The sequence below is a fragment of the Callospermophilus lateralis genome, chromosome 8 (assembly GCF_048772815.1).
Source record: "Callospermophilus lateralis isolate mCalLat2 chromosome 8, mCalLat2.hap1, whole genome shotgun sequence".
Classification (NCBI taxonomy): Eukaryota; Metazoa; Chordata; class Mammalia; order Rodentia; family Sciuridae; genus Callospermophilus; species Callospermophilus lateralis.
In genome coordinates this window covers 61255018-61278452 of record NC_135312.1, presented here as the reverse complement: position 1 = coordinate 61278452, position 23435 = coordinate 61255018, and the positions used below count along the sequence as shown (strand labels likewise).

The following is a 23435-nucleotide window of genomic DNA, read 5'->3' as shown; positions in this document are numbered from 1 at the left end:
AAGCTTCAGGCATTTTTAAAGGATGAACTCAACCAAAACACATGCTTGTAGCTAACAGTTGTTTTTAGATGAAGTATTACCTCTTAGAGAAAAATATATTTGGATGGGAAGTTTGGCAGCCATAGAGAAAATATAAATCACATGTCTGAGTATCAAGAGCTAAAAGAAAGATAAGAAAAAAAATATGAGAAACATCTTTTCCAAATGTAATAGCTACTTATTTTATGCACATGGATGGCCAATTACTAAAGTTTAATTTTATCAGGACCTTTAAAACCAGTGCTGCTCAGTGATTTTTCCTTATGAGATAAACTTGGAATCTTTTAGACTTGGGAAGCACTCTTGTAGTGCTTATAGCTACTAAATGAGTCAGAAGAATGAAATGTTTGCTTTTTTAGACTTCATTATTGTCCTTGCTGATATTTTCTGATACACTCTATGTCATAAAAATAAGCAGTTTCTATCTGTTAAGTACATACCTAGGATGTTGATATATTTCTGTAATGATCCTTTGTTGATAGTGTTGTATACCCAAGGTTAGTATTAGGTGTCTATTTAGAATTTTCATAGAGCTGTAAAAATTTTGAAGAAGCTTGGGTAGCATATGTGCATTTATATGTAAGGAAATAATATGTTTTGGGGAAAATCCTTATTATTTATAATTAATGTTAAAAAATAACAGAGGAAACCATTCAATGGAATATAACACCATTATCCCCCACCTTTTTTTAAAAGTTTTTACTTTTTGTCTGTGGTGCTGGGGATTGAATCAGGGCTTTGCACATGCTAGGCAAGTGCTCTACCTCTGAGCTAAAGCACAGTTCTACCCCTGTCTTCCATAGCATCAAGCAGTCAAGCAGTCAAGCAGTAGTGCTCCTAGACACTGAAAGGCTTGCCTGGTTTACAAGGCATGGTTTGGCTCTTGGGCATCTCTCTAGCTTCACCTCTTAGCAAGCCCTGTGCTCCTCAACTTCCACTTTCTTCCCTTGGTACTTCAGCTTGTTTGCACCTTTTGCTGTCCCTGGAGTGCTCCTCTCATATCCCCCAGTTCACTCTACTTAGGCTTTAGAGTCCAGCAAATTCAGTCAGGTTTGTTTGTTTGCAGTGCTAGGGACTAAACCCAGGGCTTTGCAGATGCTTGGCATGTACTCTACATTCCCAGATCCCTCTTTTCTTATTGAAGTATATTATCACTTCAAAGTCTTTCTTTTGGTTTGAGATTTCACCTTATGAGTATGATGAAGGTGTTTATTTGATTACAGTTTTTCTTCCCGATATACTGTGAGTACCCCAAAGACACTGTGCATGCTAGAGATGTAATTCAGTGTAAAGTGCTTGCCTAGAATGTACAAAGCTCTGGGTTTGATTCCCAAGATGGAAAGCAGGGTTGGGGGTGGGTACCAAACACAGTACCTAAGCCCTTTGCTACTGCAGCCATAGCACCAAACCGGATGCTGGACACATAAACATGCATAAATAATTCTGAGTGAGTGACATCCAGCTCAGTATTGAAAGGAGTTGTTGGATAGAGAGTGGACAGCTCAGGAGAGAGATTTCTGTGTCAGAAATAAAGATTTTTGGGGTCACTATGAAGTCAGATGAGTGAATGCGCTCTCCCAAGCAGTGTGTTGGTTAAAGACAGATTTGTTTTTAACACAAGATAAACAGTAATGTGGTTCATGGTCATGTCAAAAAGATGCTGGGGGCTGTCTCTGTTCAGCTGTGCTCTCAGGTTGATTGTCGCTCTGGGTCCTGGAGCCCATTCACCCAAAGGTGGAGATAGATCCACCTTTCTACCTTCTTATGTATCCTATCTAAGACAAGCCCCCCATTTTCTTTTTCTTTTTTTTTTATACAATAAAGAACATTAATTTATGCTTTTTTCATGTTGCTTATAGTATTTCTTTTTCTATTTTGTTTACTGCTTTTGCACCTGGTTCAATGCCTTATGGGTACTATTGATTAACAAAATTTGAAATAATTAAAATCAGTTTTCTTTTCATTGTGTGTAACTGAAAAAGTGGTTCAATTAATTCAAGGAGCCCTTCATTAAGCTCTGCATTTTTTGTGTGTTTTTGTTTTTCACATGCTTGACTGTTCAGTGTTAGACATTCCATTTTGTTTTTCTTATAGTCAAAGTGCTCACACTTTTTATTAAGACAGCTTTACATCTTTCTCTCTCTTCTTCCTTCCTGGTACTAGATGGAAAAAAGGACCTTAATTGAGCATGCAAGGCAAACACTTCACCCATGAACTTTATTCCTAGTTCCACAATTACTTTTCAATCAAATTCAATAAATGTTAACTGAGCAGTTGGTATTTATAACATATGTGTTCTATACATTTTATATCAGACTGATTTTTAAATATGTGCTAATACTATTCATTAAGAATGTATTTATTTATTTATTTTTTTCTGGAATAAGTTTTCATATAGGGTCCTTCCCATTGCCATTTAAAAACCAGGAAAAAATAGGAAGTTTTAAATCTGTCTTGGCTTATGTTGGTTGTAGATAGTTTTTGTTTGTTTGTTTCTTTGTTTTGTTTTTCTACACTGGATACTTGATCTTCAGATCATGAGGTTGGCTTCTACATATTTCTTCCAAGTTAACCATAAACTTCAAGGATACCATAGGTCCTTAATAATATCTTGATTCCATTACCATATCTTTATTTATTCCTTGTTGACTTTTTGGTCTCAGATATAGCCCAACTATAAGTGTTTGCAGTGAAAACCCATGTTATCCTAAATGCCAGAGCAAAAGAGCTACAGCTATATCAATTGTGTGCACTTTTATGCCATAATAGTATGGCTTTTGCTTCTTGTATGCCCACATTTGTTATTATAGAATGTGTTCATTATGTAAACTTGTTCAGGAATATAGAAGATTTCTATCAAACATGACTCTCTATATATTTTAAAATCTTTAAGAAAGAAGAAATCAGTCAAGGTTCTCACAAAACTCAGACCATCTCATGTTGTCAGATTTTTTTTTTTTTTAATGCTATGGATAGTTCCTTGACAGTATCATCACTTTCTCTGGTTATTAATCAGTAATCATAAAGACCTGATTGTGATCCAATAGAGAAGTAAGATAAGAAAATTCTTTGTAATTAGTGGAATTCTCAGAACTGGGCCTGTGACTTAGGCATGATTCTCCAGTCCCCCACAGAGTTGCCAGTTCTGGTTTCAGAGGGCATGTCTGCCACTTGTCTAATATAGAAGTTTGGCCTATGGTGAACCCCTGAAACCTGACCACATTATAATAGTGGTCCAGTCAATCCAAATTAATTTGGAACATGCTTGGATTATGCAGGGTGAAACACCATTCTGATACTTCATTTGAGTTGGGCTTCAGAGAAGGGACAGCAGTGGGCTCTCCTTTGATCTCCTGCCAAACGTGTAATCTCACAGGCCAGTAGGCAGAGCCATCACATCTAGCTCCTAAGGCTGCATCCGGCCTTGCTGCTAACCAAAAACTAACCCATAGGGGAGGCATAAACATAATATACATTATATTCTATAATTGTGTATTGTAGGATCCTTATTTGATTAAAATAAAACCAGATGAGCACGAGTAAAGTAGGTGCTGCCTATTAATTTTCTGATACCATAAAATCAATACTGACCCCCTATCAGGCAAAAACAATATGACAAATCACATCTCCTGCTTAATAATCTTGACATGTTTTCTATTTTATTATTTTATTCTACCCCTTCTCTCTTGCCAAATGAAAAAAGTTCACAAAGTTAATGTTTATAATGCTCACTAAACTATTGAGAATATTCTGATTATTGAATTGTACAATAATGCATTGAAATTTTATACAACACATTAACCTTTAGTAGTCCTCAAATCTTGTATCCACAAGTGTGTTGGATGTATTTCTCACATATACACACTTACTAGGTGTGTTTCCTTATCACTAAGGCCTGGATCACAAAGTGAATAGTTCTGTTCACTGGAAAATAATCATTAAATGTACAAATGTTGCCCCCTTCTCAGAGATGCATCTTCAGCAATGAGAATTCCATTCTTCAACAGTTGATTTTTAGGTGCTGAAAATGTGTATTTCTTTGTTTATTAATGAAAGCACGGAAAGCATTTTCATTTCCTGCTGCAGTCCTTCCTTCCTGTTCTAGTTATGAGCATGCAATGCTAAAACCCACTGCACATCATCTGCCTTCAACTTGCATCGAGAAAGGAATGCCACTCAAAGATCATCTGGAATTCATCTGACTTTGATAATGAAGTGCAGAGCGGTTCTAAAAATAAAGGCAGGATTGTGGTGACCATTAGGAGCAGCTTATTTCATCATTGTTTTTCAGTTGTAGCCTTGTGCCTTGTATGGTAGTTTCTATTTCTGCAAGCTGAGAGAGCCATTCTATTCCAGTGGTTTGGGAATGCTTTAATACAGAGCCTTACAGAGCCTGTGTTTTTGAGAACAATATCTGGTTCATACAAGGAGTCTGTGTTCTGCAAGTGTAATGTTTGATGCACATGAGGAGAATTAGCACCCGTCGGAATTGAGCCAGAGAAATGGACTGGAAATGTTACTGTCTAATAAAGAAGTGCTTATTTATTGATGTTACATTGAACTTATAAATAGAAAACATGTCAATGTTATTAAGCAGGAGATGTGATTTGCCATCTTGTTTTTGTCTGATGGGGGGTCAGTATTGATTTTATGGTAAAAGGAAATTAAAGGCAGCACCTACTTTACTTGTGCTCATCTGGTTTTATTTTAATCAAATAAGGATATTGCAATACATGATTATAGAATATACCTGGAGAGACAATGCAGAAGTTTCCTAGGGGCTTTGGTGGCTGTGAATGTAATAGTTAATTGATTTTCACCTATTGAATTAAGGAGAGGACCTCAAAGTCCTTAGTAATCTTATAATTCACTCTGGATGTTATTATTTAGTTCTACAGTTTGGTTTTCTTTTCTTTAGATACTAGCTCAGTCATGTACTGAAATCCTGGAATTGAGGCCCTCAAGTGTCTGTGTGGGGGGTAAGTGTTTGGAATTTAAAAATACCATGTTAAGAAATTGTATTTTTTTCTAGCTAAAATATATGATTTGAAACTCTTGTTGGAAGAGAATGGCAAAATTAACTTTTTTGGCATCTTTTTTGTGTAAGAATTTTTAAATAATTCCTTGAAATATTTCTATTTTAAATTCAAATTTTTAAGATTGGAGTGTTATTTTAAATAATGAGCATATTGTGTGACAGGCTTTTAGAATCTTCTGTATATTTAGTTCACGTTGAGACCTTTTCTATGGCAAATAAAATAAAATATGAAATCTTTTCTTTTATCTGATTGTACAAACACTCTCTGTAGACTTTGAGCTCTCTGCTTTGACGACCTGGCCAAAGTACAGTGTCTGCCATCTCAAGGCACATAAGGAAGTGACTTGTGAGGGGAAGGAAGAAAGCAGGTGGTTTCATCAGCTGGTACTCTGAGCACACTCAGGTTTCACACCTCCCAGCCTTTTTGGCCTAGAGAAGGTCTGATTCTAGAAGAGGAAATATATTGTGGCTGGTGCTAGGATTGAGAAATATATCAAGTAATTTACCACAGAACCTCCCAGTTCACTGGGCATGGTCATAATTAAACTCTGCATCTCTAGAATTCCTAATGAATGATCATTGAGATGTTTGATATGAATAAAGCATCCAAATACCCCAAAGCAGGTATATCTTTTCTCAGAGTATAGATTAATAAATTCCTAGAGATAACATAGAAAAATTAATGAAAAAGTAATATTGAAATGATAACTGTTCTTTATTGCTCTCCTACTTTTTGCTGTATTCAGTGTTCTTTGGATGTATAATTTTACCTAATTCCCATAAATACAATTTTAACAGTTTTATAATCCATGATTTGCAAATGGAGAAACTGAGCAGAGACAGGTCCAGTATTTACCATTAGTAAACATTCTACTAAATCTTTATTTGACAATGCCCAGACTATTACTGAGTCACATTTTAAGTTTTACCTGTACTTTATCTATTTATTAATTTTTTGAGACAGGGGCTCACTATGTTGCCCAGGCTGGCCTCAACTTTGCAATTCTCCTGCCTCAGACTCCCAAGTAGCTGGGATTGTATACACTTGCCAGTATGCCCAGATAGCTGTTTCTCATTGTAACCTATCAGTAAAATTTCTTCACTGAATGAAGAATGATCTGGCAGATTTTGCTTCCATATTTAATAACTATATGAGCATTGGATTATGATAGAAAAAGTTTGGGAAGACTGAGAGTGTAAAGTGAATTAAAATGGAGATGAAGCCTGAAGAATCCCTAAAACAAAGACAGTTAGGACTCCTAAGTAAACTTAGCTTGATTTGCAAATTTAAGCAAAACTTAACTTGAGCTCTTTCTTGTAAGTGCATGTACTAATGAAAAACAGAAGCTAGGCTCAACCACTCAAAAGCAACCAACAAATTTATAATTATATAAGTAGGGACTTTCCACTGGGATAGACCAAATAAGGCACTGTATAACTGCAACCAACCAGATGTTTTCTTTGCTTACTTCTGCGTCCAGCCTATATAAACTTCCCCTTTTGGTCTTTTAATGAAGTTCCCAAACCACTTCTGACTTGGAATTGCAGTTTATTGTACTTTGCTCAGATAAACCCTTTAACATTTTATCGTGCCTTTTTAATTAGAGTTAGTCATTATTAAAATAGTTAATAACACCATCTTGTAGTCTAGTAGCAAACATTTATTGCCTAGCAATATATTTGGTCTATGAGCTTTTCTTTTAGTATAGTCTTTCACGCTCTAACATTTATTTCTTGTTCCCGCTATAGAGAAAGGGTACAAGAAGTTAAATCAACTCATAGTACCTGGCCTAGATTATTAATAACCTAAAAATACATAACTTCTGAGGAATTATAAATATGTAAGCAATAGAAAATGAAACCAGGATTAGTGAGGTAAAGAAGCTGTTAAAGAAAAGCTCTGTATGAGAGAGAGGCAGATTAAAGAAAATAGTACACATGACTCTTTAAGAACCATAGAACATGAACAATTAATTAGTTTTCTCTACAGATTCAAACCTTAATACCTAAAAGTGGAGAAAAATAAGGAGGCTTCTTTCTTGTAGTTTTATAAGAATACAGATGGGGAAATTTTGTCTGGTATTTGGGAATGAATGTTACAATTTAATACTAATACTGTGGTCACTATTTGAAAATACTTTATTTAGAAAATAAAATAATGCATTCCTAAGTGGCAGTGAGCAGTGTCTTCTGTAGATTTACCTAGAGGGCCAAAGAAAGAAAGCGCAGTTGGAAGGCTAAGGTTTTATGTCTTCATTATTATAGGTTAACTGAAGGGTATGAATAAATTTATCTATGCACCTTGATTTATTTAAAGTAAAATCTTTAATTTAAAGCAATGATTAAAATGTTCAATTTTCCTTTTACTTCTAGAGGAATTTCAGATTGTTCTGAATGGAAGAGGCTTCATGTTGGGGAGTCGGAATGGCAGTGTCCTCTGTACCTACACTGTCAATGAAACATACACCATGAGTAGGTCTTCAGAAATCACAATGTGACTTTAACTTCTGCACAGCACATGCACTTTGAGTGTTTCCCTCTTTTCTTCAGACTAAAATCAGCTATGCTATAGTTTTTAACCAGAGAGAAAAGAAATGAAATCTCTATAATAATATAGATAATATGTTCATAATTCAGTAAATGCTGGGCACTGTCCTAAGTAGCCTCATTATTCAGATGAGGATTAAAATAACTTACCCATAGTGAAATAACCAATAATGAGCAGAGCTAATATCTGAACCCAGTTTTCATCACTAATCTCTATGGACTAACCACATAGACTATCTGATTGAATTGCTTCTTTTCCTAGACATTGGACACTCTTGCCTAAAAATGTAATTATCTTGTTACCTGACTACTACTCTATGCCTTTTAAAATTTTTTTTGTCACTTTTTTTCTTTATCTAACTTTCCATAAATTTGTCAATTTCTTGAAGATAGATATTTCACCTTATAGGTATTTTTATCTCCAATGCTCACCCAGCATCATTTGTCAATGATTATTATATTAAATGGATCTCAGTTTTTTGAGCAGTTTTTGGCCTCTAGGAAAACGTATTTCTTCATTGATGATTATATTGTCTTCCAAAAATTTATGTTGGGAGGCAGACTCTGTAACTCTATAATTCTAAACCCTGGTAGAGTTATTTTTGAAAGACTCATCCACAGTTTTGCTGTTTAGCTGATAGTGTTAAACACTAATTAGTATGGCTTTGGCCACATACACAGTAATTGTTCAGTAGTGTTTGTTGAATTAAAGTGGTGAGGATCTCAGTATGGTACATGCCATAATTAATTCCTCTCTTTCCTATTAATATCATGATTCTGGTAAGGCACAAAAATGCTCATAACAAACTCTTCATAATAGGATCCAATAAATTCAGTAGTCATTTGTATATAAGTGGTAGCTTTATGTTCTGTTTGTATATTTGAGATGATTATATTATAAAATTATTTTTCATTTAGCTACATAAGATTTAGTTTATTAAATTCTCAACCAGACAAGGTGGAGTTGAAATTGTATTTTCATCATTCACATTCTAGAAGATCCATTTGAATATGTAACTTCTCTGAATATTTCTAGTGCAGATCATTTTCTCATATATTATTAAAATTACAAGGGCAGTTTAAACACATTGCTTAGTAAAATATTAAATGTAGCTATTTTGTTAAACTTGTGGAATAAGTTCATTTTCCACTGGACATTTATTTTCCTTTCCCCATCTTTCTGAACTCTGCTTTCAAAAAAACACATTCTTAAAAATCTAATATATGAAGCAGGAAAGATGATTTTTTATAGTATCTGTAATTGTATGTGAGTTACAATTGTATTTTTTTAGTCTAAGTAAAAGTCTATTTATGAGTTATCAAAACTCTATATCAATGAGGTATATAATCTTTTTCCATTTCTAATCTCTTTTCTTCTTTCATTAGTTTTTAATGCTACTATACCTCATATTCACACCTAAACTCTTAATTTTGAAATACTCTTTATTTTGTTAATAAAACTATATGAGATGCAGAAAACTATTAATTCAATAACATTTTATTTTTCAGGTGTAAAACCAGTAAGTGTGCAGCTTAATTCTATGCTTTGTCCTGCACCTATCCTGAATAAAGCTGGAGAGTAAGTACTTCATTAATTAAAAAAAATAGCAACTGATTGTATAAAATAATGACAAGTATGCATTAGTAGTTTATTGTATCTTTTTAATGCACAGAATGAGCATTAAACAGTAACCCTAAGCTATCTACTCTTTAGTACTTCTGCTGTACTTTTAATACTTGAAAATGCTAATGCTTGTTTTATCTTGTTTCTAATATTGACTAAAAGGTTCTATAAATATTTTTCTGAATGGGCTTGAAAATTATTGTCAGAGTCTGTAGATAATCAGAGCCACAACAATTATTTTGAATTTTAGGATATTTAATTTAACACATATCCACTGTTACAGATGTCCAAAGTAAGATTTTGAGTGCTTATTATACAATTTAATAAATATTACAGTTAAAGAGCAATTGGACCATAATTATTATGGTGCATCCAGAACTAGGCAATATTTGTAAATTTTTATTAATTTGTGCTTTAGTTTGTGTCTCATTTCTGGTAAGGTCTATATGCATATCTCTTCAAGTGGCAGTAAACCAAAATGATAGCTGTTTTAAAGGAATATTTAGTTTGCAAGAAGGGTTTTTATTTGAGTCATCTATTTACAAAAAAATTAAGTAGAGACTTAGTTTATCTGTTTGTGAGTACAAATAGTCTAATAGCAGAGGATATAATTGTTTAAGGTAGTGATTAGGATACAGTTTTCTAGGATTAATTTATACTGATCTTTTAGTGAGAGCAGAGAATAATTATACAAGGCCACAACCTAAAGTCTGGATTAATGTTCAGAGAGTGATCTTGTTTTACCCTAGCACCTTACCTGATACCTGACACAGAGTAGAATCAGCAAGCTTTAGTTGGATGAAAGATGAATGATTTTTTTCTCAAATATTTTGGTTTACAATAAATACAAATATCTAAAAGAGGTCATTTGATTACTGGGGAAAGAGCCTATATCAAGTAGGAGAAAAATGATAGAAATTCTAGTTTTGAAGGTAGGACATACCATTTAAAAGAGCAGAACACTCTCATTTTAATAATAGTGAATATTCAAGGAAGGCAGCTCAATTTCTTCTCCCAAGAAGTTATAAAATGCAATATGCTTGTTCTATCCCAGGCATTGATTTTCTTTTCCTAGAATTTGCCTTGGGGGACAGTCTCCTTTTGAATAGAGTGCCAATAGAAGCTACTGATATTCCTTATGATTTGTAAAGAGGCTAAATACTCTGGAGATATAATTTAAAAAAATCACATACAGCACAATAAATATCAGATATGAGAAATCAACATTTGTTTAGCTTATGATATAACATTTCACCTGAGAATGTTTTGGGATAGAAATCCATCTAAAAGAATTACTTTTCCCCTTTTGAGGGGATGGGTATCAAGCACAGGATACCACTGGGGCAATCTTGGAAGGTTTTATTTGTTCATGTATTGGGTATTTGGGAACATCATTTCTTGTCCTGTTTAGTATACTGCAAGTAATTTAGATGTTTCCCTTTGTCTTGTATTTTCTTCAGACATTTTTGTAGGTGATGGGCTCTTGTGAGATTGGATTAAAATCAACACAAACTGAAACAGTTTAGCCTTGTAAGGTGACTGATACTTAATATGTTTGCCTAATTAGCTTTTGGCTAAGGATTCAAACCCATTAAATAGCTAGTTAGTCTATGTTTCAAATAAACACATCTGGCCCAACAATGAGTGAAGGTTTTTCCTGTGTGAGGGTGACAGATGTGGTGATGGTTCCCCCTGTTCTGTCACTTAAATAATTAACAGCACACTGGTAAAGTAACCCTAGACAGACAGCCTCAAAGCCAGATGCATGGTCTCAGAGCTAGCTTCGTGGACATGTGCCTCATCTCATTAGCCTGCTCTATCAGTTGCTTTCTTATCTTTATGCTACATCCTGAATTGCTTTTTTATTTTAGGATTATTGTTTTAAAAACTTAGTGCTTGTGGATTTTGAGATTATAAGAAAGCTAACATGAAGTTGTTCACTTGGCAATGAGGACTAAGAATGTATCACAGTAGCAAAGACATACCAAGGCCTGCATTCAGAAATGGATTTTGTATAATAAACAAAAATGAAAGATATCTGGGACTCTGCTATCCAGGAATATCATTGCTGAGCATACCTGGAATAGGGCTTTGAAGAACTTTCTTTGAGAGAGATCTATGCTTGTTCCATTTCCTTATTTGGTAGAGATGTTTAGGCTAGGATGAACAAATTCTTAGAACTTGAAACAGAAAGAAGGTAAAGGTGGTAGAAGAGTGGTTGTTCTTTTCTAATTCTTTCATAAGACATACTTTGCTTTTAAAAAGCCATGTGATTAAACAAATTGTCTTACCCAGAAGAATCTGTAGATTATTTAGAAATTTATTTATGCCAGTGGTGCACTTTTACCAAACCACCTTTTTTAGGTTCGAATAGGATGATCTCTTTAAATTTTTTTGATTCTTCCCCATTTCAGGGCTGAAGCCCCAATTTAATGCACAGGTGTCACACGGACTTGTGATGTAGGCTTATTCCCTGACCCTTTTTTTTTTTTTGTGTGTGTGTGAGACATCAACAATAGCACAGCTGCTCTGTAATCGTTGAGATCTCAAACCTGTAATTTGGCAAGAAGAACAGAACAAATTGGGTAAATATACATAAACACATTGTGAAGAAAGAAAAACAGAACAGAATGAACCAGAGTCTTATCCTACAGCTTGTTTGATAAAGATGATTTAAGGAGGCATATGGTATAGTTAAATGTGCTTTCAAAAACATTGGCCAGAATCTTCTGGCAAATATGAAATAAATATCTAAATCAGATGAAAGTGATAGTATTAGTTCTCTTAAAAGGCAGTGTGGGAAGACACTTGACAGAGTGTTTTAAGTAAGAAGTGGTGGAACATCAGTGCATGTGGAAAATTCCAAGCATCTGATACAAAGGGATCACTGAGATGAACAGTGTGGCTGAGTTGGGGTTATAGCCTGACTTAGTAATAGAGCATTTTAATTTTCTTCTGCATTATTATTATTTTTTTCAATATGAAGCCTAGTCTATTTGGTTGAAATTGAATTGATAAATTTTATTTATCTTTCTTGCTTTGCTAAATCTGTGTTTAACACAGCATCTTCTTTTTCAAAAATATACCTATCTATGTATGCGTATACTTATCTCTGCAGTTCCTAATTCCTTTGTGTTCGCAGCAAGTGATACAACCACAACTTTATTCTTTCTTCCATTTCTTGTGATGAAAGAGACTTGATTTCTTTTAAGTTGCATACACTAGGACATTAGTTATGTCTTTATTTTGACTATACACATTAAAATCTTGGTGAAATAGGCTAAAGTTGAAGACTTCCTACCCCCATGATGGAACATCTATATCTATCTTTTCTTTCTTATAGTATATTGCTTTCTGATGACACCTATCAATGTGATAAGTTCACCTAATCTGCATTGAAACTCTATCCTAAGATTATATACAGTTCTTGACACAGAGGAACAATAATTAATTCTAGTACATGTAGGGGTGGCCAAGAAGATATAGCCAAGTATGGAAGTCTTAAATAAAATACAGCTTACAGTACTGGAAAAAGATCTTATTATGGCACATGAGCTGTCCTGAAGCATTTGAAGTTCTGTCATGTGAAAGATTTGATTTATTCTTTATTGCTACAAAGAAAGAAGGAAAAAAGAGAAATAGGTAAAGGGAAGCACATTTCAGTGCAGTGTAAGGAAGATCTCTCTAAAAATGGGAACTATTTAGCAAGTGTTTTGGTAACTAAAAGTGTTAAAAGAGAAACAACTCTATGATCATGGAGGGAATATTCCTCATAGAAGTACTTAAATCCTCTCACATATCTGCTTCTAAATTTTATATTAATAAAATTATTTTTTGTCTTTGCTTTTTTACTTATCTTTAATTTTGCACTGAAAACAAAAAGAAAAAGAGAATGCCAGCCATCTCAAGAGTGAGACACTTTTGGGTCAAGCAAGGAATATATTACATTTAAAGCAGAGGCAGGCCATCTTTAGACAGAGAGACTAATTATAGTTTTTATTATTACTAAAAACTTTTTTGACATTTTTGGATGAAAATCATAAAAAGTTAGGTGACAATTTCCCAATATCTTTTGTTATTTTATTATAGTTCACAAAAGAATTAAAAGGGGATTATTTTTAGTGTAATATTGAAAATATTTATAATACAACTTTAAGTATGATTTTTAGCATATCTTGGAATAAAGATATGCTTTTTTTTCTTCAGAAATCTACCAGTCATCCTGACTGTGATTTTTGTTTAAATTATATGCATATGTTGAGCAATCGAAAATTAAATTATTTGAGAATCTTTTAACCACTTCAAAGTATACTTAGATACAACATTAATTTACATATATATTCTTAACTAGAAGTGGAATCTTTAAACTATTCACAAATATGAAGCCTCCTTTTTCAAGTTAAAATCTTTATGATTCATAAGGCTAACTTTTTAAAAGCTCTGCAGAGTATTAAATAGCAGCACTTGATTTCAAAATATCTTAAGTCACCATAATTTTAATAACTTTTTGAGTAGTTACCAGTTTAATTTTCAGTATGTGCAAATTGGAGTCAAATTATTTATTACTTCCAGCAAATGTCTTTCACAATTTTATTTAATTTTTTCATCTTTTTTAATGGATCATAAAATGGAAATCTTTTATTGGACATGCATAAAGTCAGAAGCAAATGAATACTTTGCAAATAGGTTATGGTGAATTGAAATGTCAACCATATTTCATGGAGGATGAAATTTCTCAGATCACAGTAGCTCTGACATATGGCACTGAGCCCTTCTGTTTTGGAGTAGTCATACATATCTAGGTATTAAACAAAAATATTGTGACTATTACAATTTATTGAATTTTATTTACTCAATTATGTATTACAAGACTATTTAATAATAGTAGTTGAATTTAATACACAGCAAATTTAGTATACTTGAATTTAGCTTTATCACTATTAATTGAGTACAAGATGACATGAAAATACACTTCAGTCTTTTGTTATGGTAATTTAAGATTTATCCAAATGCTTTGCAAAAAAAAAATTTCTAAAGATGAAACAATGTGTAGAGTAAAATATTTGTAAGAAACAATGTAGAACCGATTTATAGAAAGAGAAGTGGAAAGAGCTGACAATGACAGCCTGGCCTTCCTTTACCTCCCTATATCATCTACACCCTGGGCCTTCCTCCTGTTTGGGAAGGTCATCTTGTCATTTGAACTTCATGTTCTCATCCTCATTGTTTTTTCTCAGATGTCACTTCAAACTCTTCTTTTTTCTTTTCTTAGAGTCCCTTTTTTTTTTTCTTAAGAGTTCCTTAACTGTATGTTTTCATCACAGTTGGATTTCTGACTTATCATCTCTTCTTCTCAAGAATTTCTTTTTCTTTTGCATGATCCCCAACTCCCCAAGCAAGATCTTTTTTTTTTTTTAACCTTCAAGTCCTGTCCAGTTGTCCACTATCCCAATGTCTACTAAGTCACTTAAATCTCCCATAGGGATCTTGAACTTGAGGTTACAGAGTAAACTCATGTCCTGTTCAGACTTGCTCCTTCTCCTGCCTTCTCTATGCAAGACTTCTCACTGACTTCTAAGACAGAAACTTTGAAGTCATCTTTATTCCTTCTTCCTCGCTTCTTACACCCAATAAATGTCCTTGTCCTCTTTATTCCAGTTCTTAATATCTCTCAGTTTTTGTTTTCACACGGCACTCATTGCCACTATTTTAGTTCAATTCTGCTTTGGTTCTTACTTGAAATACACTGAAACTTTTTAAAACAGTCTTTCTATTCTAGCATTGTATTCTTCAGACTCATGCTTTACACTTCAAATATCAACAAGAGTGATGTTGGTATAGCCAATTTAGACCATATTTCTACCAAGTTTTAAAGTTCTTAAGATTAGTTCCAGATGTCTAGAGATGGTGTCCTAGATGCTGAATGATCCTTTCTCTCCTTTTCTTTCCAGGCTAAAGGCATTATTTTCTTACTCTTACACAGAAGTGCAGCTGGCATATCGAAAGCTTTTAGTTCCTTGACTAATTTGTGCCTCTCTTTTTCCACCCTGTCAGGGACTTCATCTGCTTGGATTCCTTTTTAATCTCATTTTCTAACTCCTAATCATACTTTAGGACTTGTCTTTATATGTGAACTATCACAGGAAACCTTTTGGTGTCCTCATTCCAAGGCTGAGATGATTGTGTCTCCCACATGGTCCCTAGTTCACCTGTGTTTATACCTGATTTATTTAACATCATTCTGTTATAATTGTTTTTTATATGGCTTCCCTTCAGTTACATTGTAATTTGTTTTATTTATCACAGCCCCAATACCAAGCGTAGACTAGTTTGTGTGATTTTTACAAATTATTACTGCTATTATAGGCAATTAAGAAATATTTGTTTAATTAAACAGTAATAGAATAAGTGATTGAATGAATTTATTGGAAACATTCACAAACCAATTTGAAGTGTGGTTTTAGGTTTGAGGTTTAAGGATACAGCTCAACACAGCTATAATGTTATGTTTGATCAGGATAATGTTTTATAACAGGAAGGAAACAGCACTGACATTTTTTTTTAACATAAAATCTACATGACATTATGTAGTAGGCATTTTTTAACAAGTTAGTCTTCCATATCTTCTTCATTTTTATATGACAATAACTAGAATAGAAATTGTTTAAATAAAAGAGTGTTGATATATACTTGTCACTATATATTCTTTTATATTATCTTTTTTTGTTGTTAGTTTAGATCTAAAAGGTTTTTAAAAAATACCTTGATATTCTGAGTAATATATTAGATAAGTACTCAGGTGTTACAATGATTTACAGACTACCTGCTGTGTTCCAGACACTGTGTTGGACTTTTAATGCATATAATTGTATTAAACTCAGAAAATCTGAAATAGATATAATTCTCCCATTTTACAGATTGAGGAAGCAGAGTGATGTGGGTTCAAATTTGGGGCTCTGGTTTCCCCATGTGGGCTTAATCTATTCTCTTTTTCAATTTTATTTGATATTTGGGACAAATAAAGGTGAATTCTCCCCTTGCTTCCCATTGATGTCTGCACTTAAATAAACACAATATTGTGTTAGTATACTGTGCCCATAATAAAATTTCTATAACTGAGAGAATAGATTGCATGGTCGGAAGTGTACTAAGCAGAGGTGGAGGTTATGGAGGGATAGGGATGAACAATCCTAACAGTACTGATCAAAATTACATCAAACATGACAGAAAACATTTCATGTATATGTCACAGGCTCGGGACAAAGAATGTAAAGATATTGGGTTTAAGTTATAGAGCGAAGCAACTTTAGTATTCCATGCCAGCAAAGGAGTTACATGGCTTTCAAATGGCACCAGATTCATGATTTCTAAAGAAACAACCAAACTCAAAAGCAGAAGTATTTTGAAATACTATGTATTTCATGTTTGCCACACTGCAGAATTTTTTTCCAGAAAAATACATGTATATTCTTAAATATATGTTCACAAATAAGTATCTTGTTTTAGCATACCGTAAATGCTGTTCTAGTTAACCATGAAAGATAAGGGAATACAATAGAAGAACAGAAGACTTATACTAAACTGATGTTGATGAGAGGAATTTAAATATGAGATCCTAAAATACCGGTGAAGGATTGAGGTAGAATGGTGCAGAAGTAAAAGTGTTTTGACTATAGAGTCAGTGAGACTCAATATTTGGACAAGTTACCTTTTTAAGCTTCAGATTCTTTGTCTAGAAGATGGAATGAATGCTAGTGTCTACCCCAGTGGGCTACTGTGAGAATTAAATGAGAAAATGAATTCATGTCTAGCTCTTAGTAAGAAATCCATCAAAGCCTGTAATTGGTAGTGGTGGTGTTCATGGTAATGTTTTGATCATGGTACTACTACCTCCAGAAACATGAAGATTATATGTTTTCAAAGAAGTCTGCATGTCTGGAAGCATCATAAGGTAGATTTCCATATCTGTGGAGTTTTAACTCCATTTTATTTGAAACCAGCCACTTTAGCCCAGACTGAGATTTGGGGATAACAGTCATTTGTGTTGGCTATAGGGTTTCATCAGCATGCATTTCCACTGTAAGAAGGAGTGAATTTACTTCAAAATTATATCATGTGTTCTGATTCCATTTTGGTAAGCATAGAAATTTATAAATGCTTTCCTGCTTAGAGAACTGATTTGTTTCTGTTGAATTCTAAGTGTCAGATTATAAACAACTTCAGTCAATATCTACTGATCCCTTAAAATGGAATCAATAAAATTGCCTGTAACAAGCAATACTACTATGAATCAAAATAATCTTTCCCCCAAATAAAATCATGTTTACTGTGTTATATGATTCCTGGAACATGTTTTAAAGTAAAGGAATTAGGAAGTAGGAATGATTATTTTTGGATTCTGTTATGCTTAGTCATTAAAACAGAAACAAAGCACTCAGTTTTGCAGAATGAGCAAGTAGATTTACATTTTCTTTGTTTAATAGGCCTCTTGGCATTCTATATCAGAGTAGTTCAGAAATTCAGTTAATTTGATTTCAGTATTCAAAATTCTCATTCTTTTCTGAATTTAGCTGAACTCTTTTTTTAAACAAAATGGTTTTAAGTGAATGTGTTACAAGAAATATTTTATAATAGGAATATTTCTGAATCTTGCATAAGAAATTAGCTTCAACTTCACCAATAATATATCTTTCCCTGTGGTTGTATTCCTGTATGAATCCAACTAAATATCACATTGAGAGGAGAAACACATTAAGGACTTTTATCATTACATCAAGCCACAGGGGTATGATGGAGAAAACTCATAGTTAGAATTGTGACTTAACTACTCAGAGCAAGGTTATTAACATTTTTGGGTCTCCTGCACCCCATCTCTAAATACCTACTTACTTCAAAGGCCATTTATTGTGAGGCTTAAATGAGATAATCCCCATTAAATGCCAGCAAGGACTAAATGACACTTCTTATCTCTTTGGTATTTTTATTGAAAATCCTGCCAGCAACTTGAGGTTGCTTCTGTTTTATCCTGTCTATAATAAGTAGTAGTTGGCATTTAAGGGTATAGAGAAGAAATCTATATCTGTACTACAGCTATTACAATAGCAAAGTTCTATACTACCACAACAAAATCCTACTAAATTAGAATAATTAGGGCTATTTGTTTTTGGTTATTAATTCTTGGAGTTTAGAATGTTTTATGAGAATTGGAATTTAAAGTGTTAGAAAGTATAGTAGTGCATAGAAACTATAGAAGATGTCATGTACTACTTTCTGCTTTAATGAATGGGTAGCTTTGATTACTGATTATTGTATGTTAATATAGTTCACAAATTATTTTGAAATAGAGCTGTTTCCTTACCTCCTTATCATTTTTCCCTTCAATATCTCACTACAGCTATTTAAAAAAAGATCTTAATTCCAGCTAACTGATTCCAACTAATTAATTACTAGAATCTGAGTTAAAAATTTTTAATTATTATTTGTTTTATAATTTGAAATCATTTTTTGATTGTTTCAAAATGAAAGTTGTATTTTAGCTATGATATGTTTTTAGCCAGGGACCCAGATTATTTTCTCTTTTCTTCCTTGCCAGAATATGTTAGTATCCTGGGACCATCTACAACAAATGTCTAGAAACATGTCTCTTTTTCTATTTTTTCTTTTCTGTTTTTCCTTTCATGTTCACTTTTTCATCTTTAAATGGTGTATTACTTCTGATCTTATCTTCTTAAACATTGATCTTATGAAGACAGTAATATCTATAGAGACAGAAAAATAAACTAAAAGGGATCTAAGAATTTTTCCCTTTTAAGTTTTTTGTGAGCCTAAAATAATTTCAACATTTCTCTGAATTAGGAAATTTCTAAATGTTGTTATTTATACTAACATTTTTAAAGGAACAATTAGATCACTTAAGGAATTTTCCTCTGGCTAATGTATAAGGATTAGAATTCAGGAAGTAAAATATTAGAATAATTGATTAAAAGCTGTGGTCTTTACTCCTTAAGCATATTCTGGTCAGTTTTAAATTATATAAGGACATAAAAATTTTTAGAAATTCTTCAGTTTCTAATTTATTTTTAATTATTATTTCATTTTTCTTTCAGAACTCTTGATGTTTCAGTAAGCTTTAATGGAGGAAAATCTATCATTTCAAGCACACTAATAGTCACAGCCACAGAATGTGTAAGTAAAAAGCTAGTTGTTTTTTAAAAATACTCTTATCCAGAAATAATTTATTGAGCCTGAGCATTGTTGCACACTACAATAAAGAAGGCACAGACAAGTACATTGGAAGACCATAAAATTGACATAAAATTTATTTTAGATTGTTTAGAATTTCTGTTTGATTCCCTTTTAAGGGAATTTTAAGAGATTATACATTTGAATTGATATTTATAAAATTCAAAAGTCATTTAAAATTAAGATAAGAGAATAAAAAATGAAGCATTTTTTCCTTAGAAAATTAAAAAGGGAATTGACAGTTTTTCTGTTTGAGGTTAGAATTTAGTAGCTGTTTATCATATTTTAAAATCCTTAGTGCACTTAATGGGTGATTTTATTATTATTATTATTTTAGTTGTCAATGGACCTTTATTTAATTTATTTATTTATAAGTGGTGTTGAGAATCAAACCCAATACCTCACACATGGCAGGCAAGCACTCTACCACTGAGCCATAATCCCAGCCCGACTTCATTATTTTATCCATCTTAAAATTAAGTTAGTGTTTTCTAATATGGTAGCTTGATACTATCTTAGTTTGAAACTATCATTGAGATTATGAATTTATGTTGAAATGCAAACATAATAGTTAATTTTGTGCATTTATAGAAAGATTTGACATTATATTGTTGAACATGAAAATAGGAAGCTCTAAATTAGACTGACTCCTTGGCTATTATTTTTAAGAGTATTTTTTCTTTGTAAAAAAATATAAATTAAATCCAAGGTCTAAATGTTTTGATATGTAGATGCTAACCCTCAGCAAAGGAGGGTGGAGAGGGGAAGAATAGAAGTTCATTGGATTATACAAAGGGGAGTGAAGGGAAAGGAGGGGGGATGGGAATAGGAAAAACAGTAGAATGAATAGGTCCTAACTCTCCTTTACTCATATATGAATACATGACCAGTGTAACTCCACATTATATACAACCACAAGAATGGGATCCTAATTGGAATGGGTTATACTCCAAGTATGTATAATATGTCAAAATATACTCTACTGTTATGTGCATCCAAAAACAATAACAACAACAATGTGTGTGTATATGAAAAAAATGAAAATTTTCTGCCCTCCAAAAGACTAGAATCCCAAATTTAAAATTTTCTTATAGATCTTATGGTTTTGTGGCCTTATATTTTTATATAGTAATTCAGGAGATATCCTTCTTCTAGGAACATAGTAAAACAATTGAATGCTATCTGTGCAGAGGTGGTTGTGCTTCTCATTGTACAACAGCATTTCAGGAAAAAACTATCATGTAGTTGGAAACTTGGGCCACTTTGGAACTCCCTGAATGGCTTTGTTGACATTTTTTTTTCTGTTTTGAAAATATTAGATTTGTTTAAAGTTGTTTTTTTCCCCCCTTCATCTGTAATGTGTTTTGCAATTTGTAAGTTTTGTGGATGTTGCAATTTTTAGGTTTTCTGGCTTCTCAGGATGTGGTTGGTTGAGGTTACAAATATTTGTACTGTGTAGTTTCTCAGTGCTTAGCTTCAGAAATGGCATTCTTTCTCTATCCATCTTCTTATTCTTCACCTCCAGCTAATTTAGGGAAATGGGTTTATGCTCCTGCTTTATAACCGGGTACTAGTTCCATGTGCAGGGATGCTGAGGCTGAATGATTCATTGAAATTTATTGGTTGATAATAAGAAAGGTGTATCCAGGTCTTGCTAGGTCTCAGGAGGGTATTATGACATGAGGTAGTTTTTGTTTCATAAGAAGGAAGCTTGGTTGTGTCAGAGATAGGGAGAAGGTGAAGGGGCAAGTTGCCATATTAAATAGGGGTCAAGGTGATTCTCACTGAGAAGGTAAGATTTGAGCCAAGACTTGAGGAAGGAAAGGAAGTGAGCCCCAAAGACCATCTGATGGACAAGTGTTCCACAGACAGAGCACCTAGAACCAGGTCTGACATGGGACAATATCTGGCAAATTAAAAAAATAGCTAGGCAATCAGTGTGGTGGAGTGGAGGTAATAGGAAGAGAGTAGGAATCTCAGGATGAGGAGAGAGAGATGGGAGGGTGCAGAGCAGGTGGGAGAATGAGTCATTATAAGGAGTTGAGCTTTCTCTAGGGAAACAGGGAGGAATGATTTAATAGGATTTGAATTAACACTTTAAAAAGATCACTCTGGCTGCTGTGTGAAAATGGGCTTTACTGGTGGAGGTAAAATGGAAACATTGAGCTCAACTCTGTGGCTGTTTTAGTAATCCAGAAACTGGGAAGACAGGTGGATGACCCCATTGGAATGAAAACAGTGGAAGTAGGGAGAAGTAGTTGAATTTGGAATTTATTTATTTATTTATTTACTTGGTGGTGGTGCCAGGGATCGAACCCAGGGCCTTGTGCATGTGAGGCAAGCACTTTACCAACTGAACTATATTCCCAGCTCCAAACTTGAATGTATTTTAAAGGTGGATCTCTTGAAATGCCTAGACAGGTTAGATGTGGGGTGTGAAAGCAAAAAAACACATTAAGCATAATACTAAACTCTTTTGCCTCCAGCCAGAAGGATGCATTGCCATCAGATAGAGGCAGTTTCTGGAAGATGAGGAGTTCCATTTTGGTACTGTTGAGTGACAGATATGTATGAGGTAGCTAAGTGTATATGTGAGAGAGGCCCCTGAATACATAACTCACATGCTTTAGAGAAGGGTCTGGATTGGTGGTATGATCTTGGGAGTTATAGACAGTGGGTGGAATGAAGTATGTAACAACATTTCACATAATATTTATTGGGGGAAACAAGTGGCTTTCAGGAGGTTAGAGCAGGAGAAGGAAGAGTACCAGAGAGAGATTTTGGTTTAATGGAGGAAGCAAGACAAACTGGTTCATAAAGGGACAGAATGTAGGTAAGAAGAGAGGACAGGAAGCATGTTACAGAGAAAGAATAAACAGGGTATGTGTGGAAGAATTGAGAACAGAAATATTTAGTCAGAGTGGAAATAAGTGGAAGGAAAAATTGGAAGTGGGAGATTTTGACTAGATCATCAGTAACCTAAAACACCACACAGAGTTTGGATGGAATGCTACAGGCCTATAGTACCCAGAATCTACTGTACAGAAATGTCAATGCTGAAATTAAAAAAAAAAAAAAAAGATTTTTTTTAATAAAGCTGGATTTACTCAATGTGAAAGAATTCTTTATTCTGAAAATTTTCTTTCTCTAATTTAAAAATATCCTTTGATTCAGGTAACAACCATAGTAATTTGTCAGTATCAACTTCTCTTTCTTCTTTCCTTCCCTTTATCCCTTTTCCTTTCATCTCTTTCTTCATTCTATCTTCTCCTTCTTTTCCTCATATTCCTCTTCCTCTTCCTCCTGTATATTTGGCAGAATGCTGAGCTAGTAAGACTATATGAGAAGCTCCATTAATTTTTTTTAGGTTTACTGTCTTGAAAAATCATAAAATCGAACCTCAGTAGATAACAGTGTCTTTTTAAAAGGTTTCAGACATGAATGTGATGGCAGCATTCTATTTTGGGAAGATTCCATTAGTAGTGGCCTGCAAGAAAGAATGGAAAGAAAACAAGGCACAGAAAAAGCTTTTAGGAGACAAGTTCTGGAATTTATGCATAAAGCTATGGGTTCTGAGTTTACTTACGGTGGTAGAAACAGTACTAGAAACAATAATAGAAGTTGTATCAATGAAGAAATACGTATTATAAAGTGTCTTATGGGTTGGGATTGGAATGACTCATTCCAAAATATTGAATCTCATGGTGTGAAAGAATAATAATACCTTTGGAAACATCTAAAACCAGCTGATCTTGAGATGAAGAGAATTTTTATTGTAGGTAATGCTGGATTAGAAAGGTTGGCAATGTCCAATGGGTAATTGTAGATATAACCTCAAGTCTCTGAGAAGCATCAGGATTGGAGATCAGCATTTAGGTTTCACTGTTGTTGAGGATAGGAAAAGGAAGAAAGATGAGAGAAATTAAGGTTAATGGAATTTTAAAA

The 23435-nt window shown here is 33.5% G+C and overlaps 1 protein-coding gene across 1 annotated transcript in view; it reads left to right on the top strand.

Annotated features, from left to right (window-relative positions):
• The window catches only part of Antxr2 (ANTXR cell adhesion molecule 2), a 132935-nt gene that overhangs the window by 27252 nt on the left and 82248 nt on the right, over positions 1-23435 (top strand). Inside the window, exons 8-11 of the mRNA XM_076863939.2 lie at positions 4958-5018; positions 7451-7549; positions 9134-9203; positions 19355-19433. Coding sequence (XP_076720054.1) covers positions 4958-5018; positions 7451-7549; positions 9134-9203; positions 19355-19433 — 309 coding nt within the window. The remainder of the gene's footprint in view (positions 1-4957; positions 5019-7450; positions 7550-9133; positions 9204-19354; positions 19434-23435) is intronic.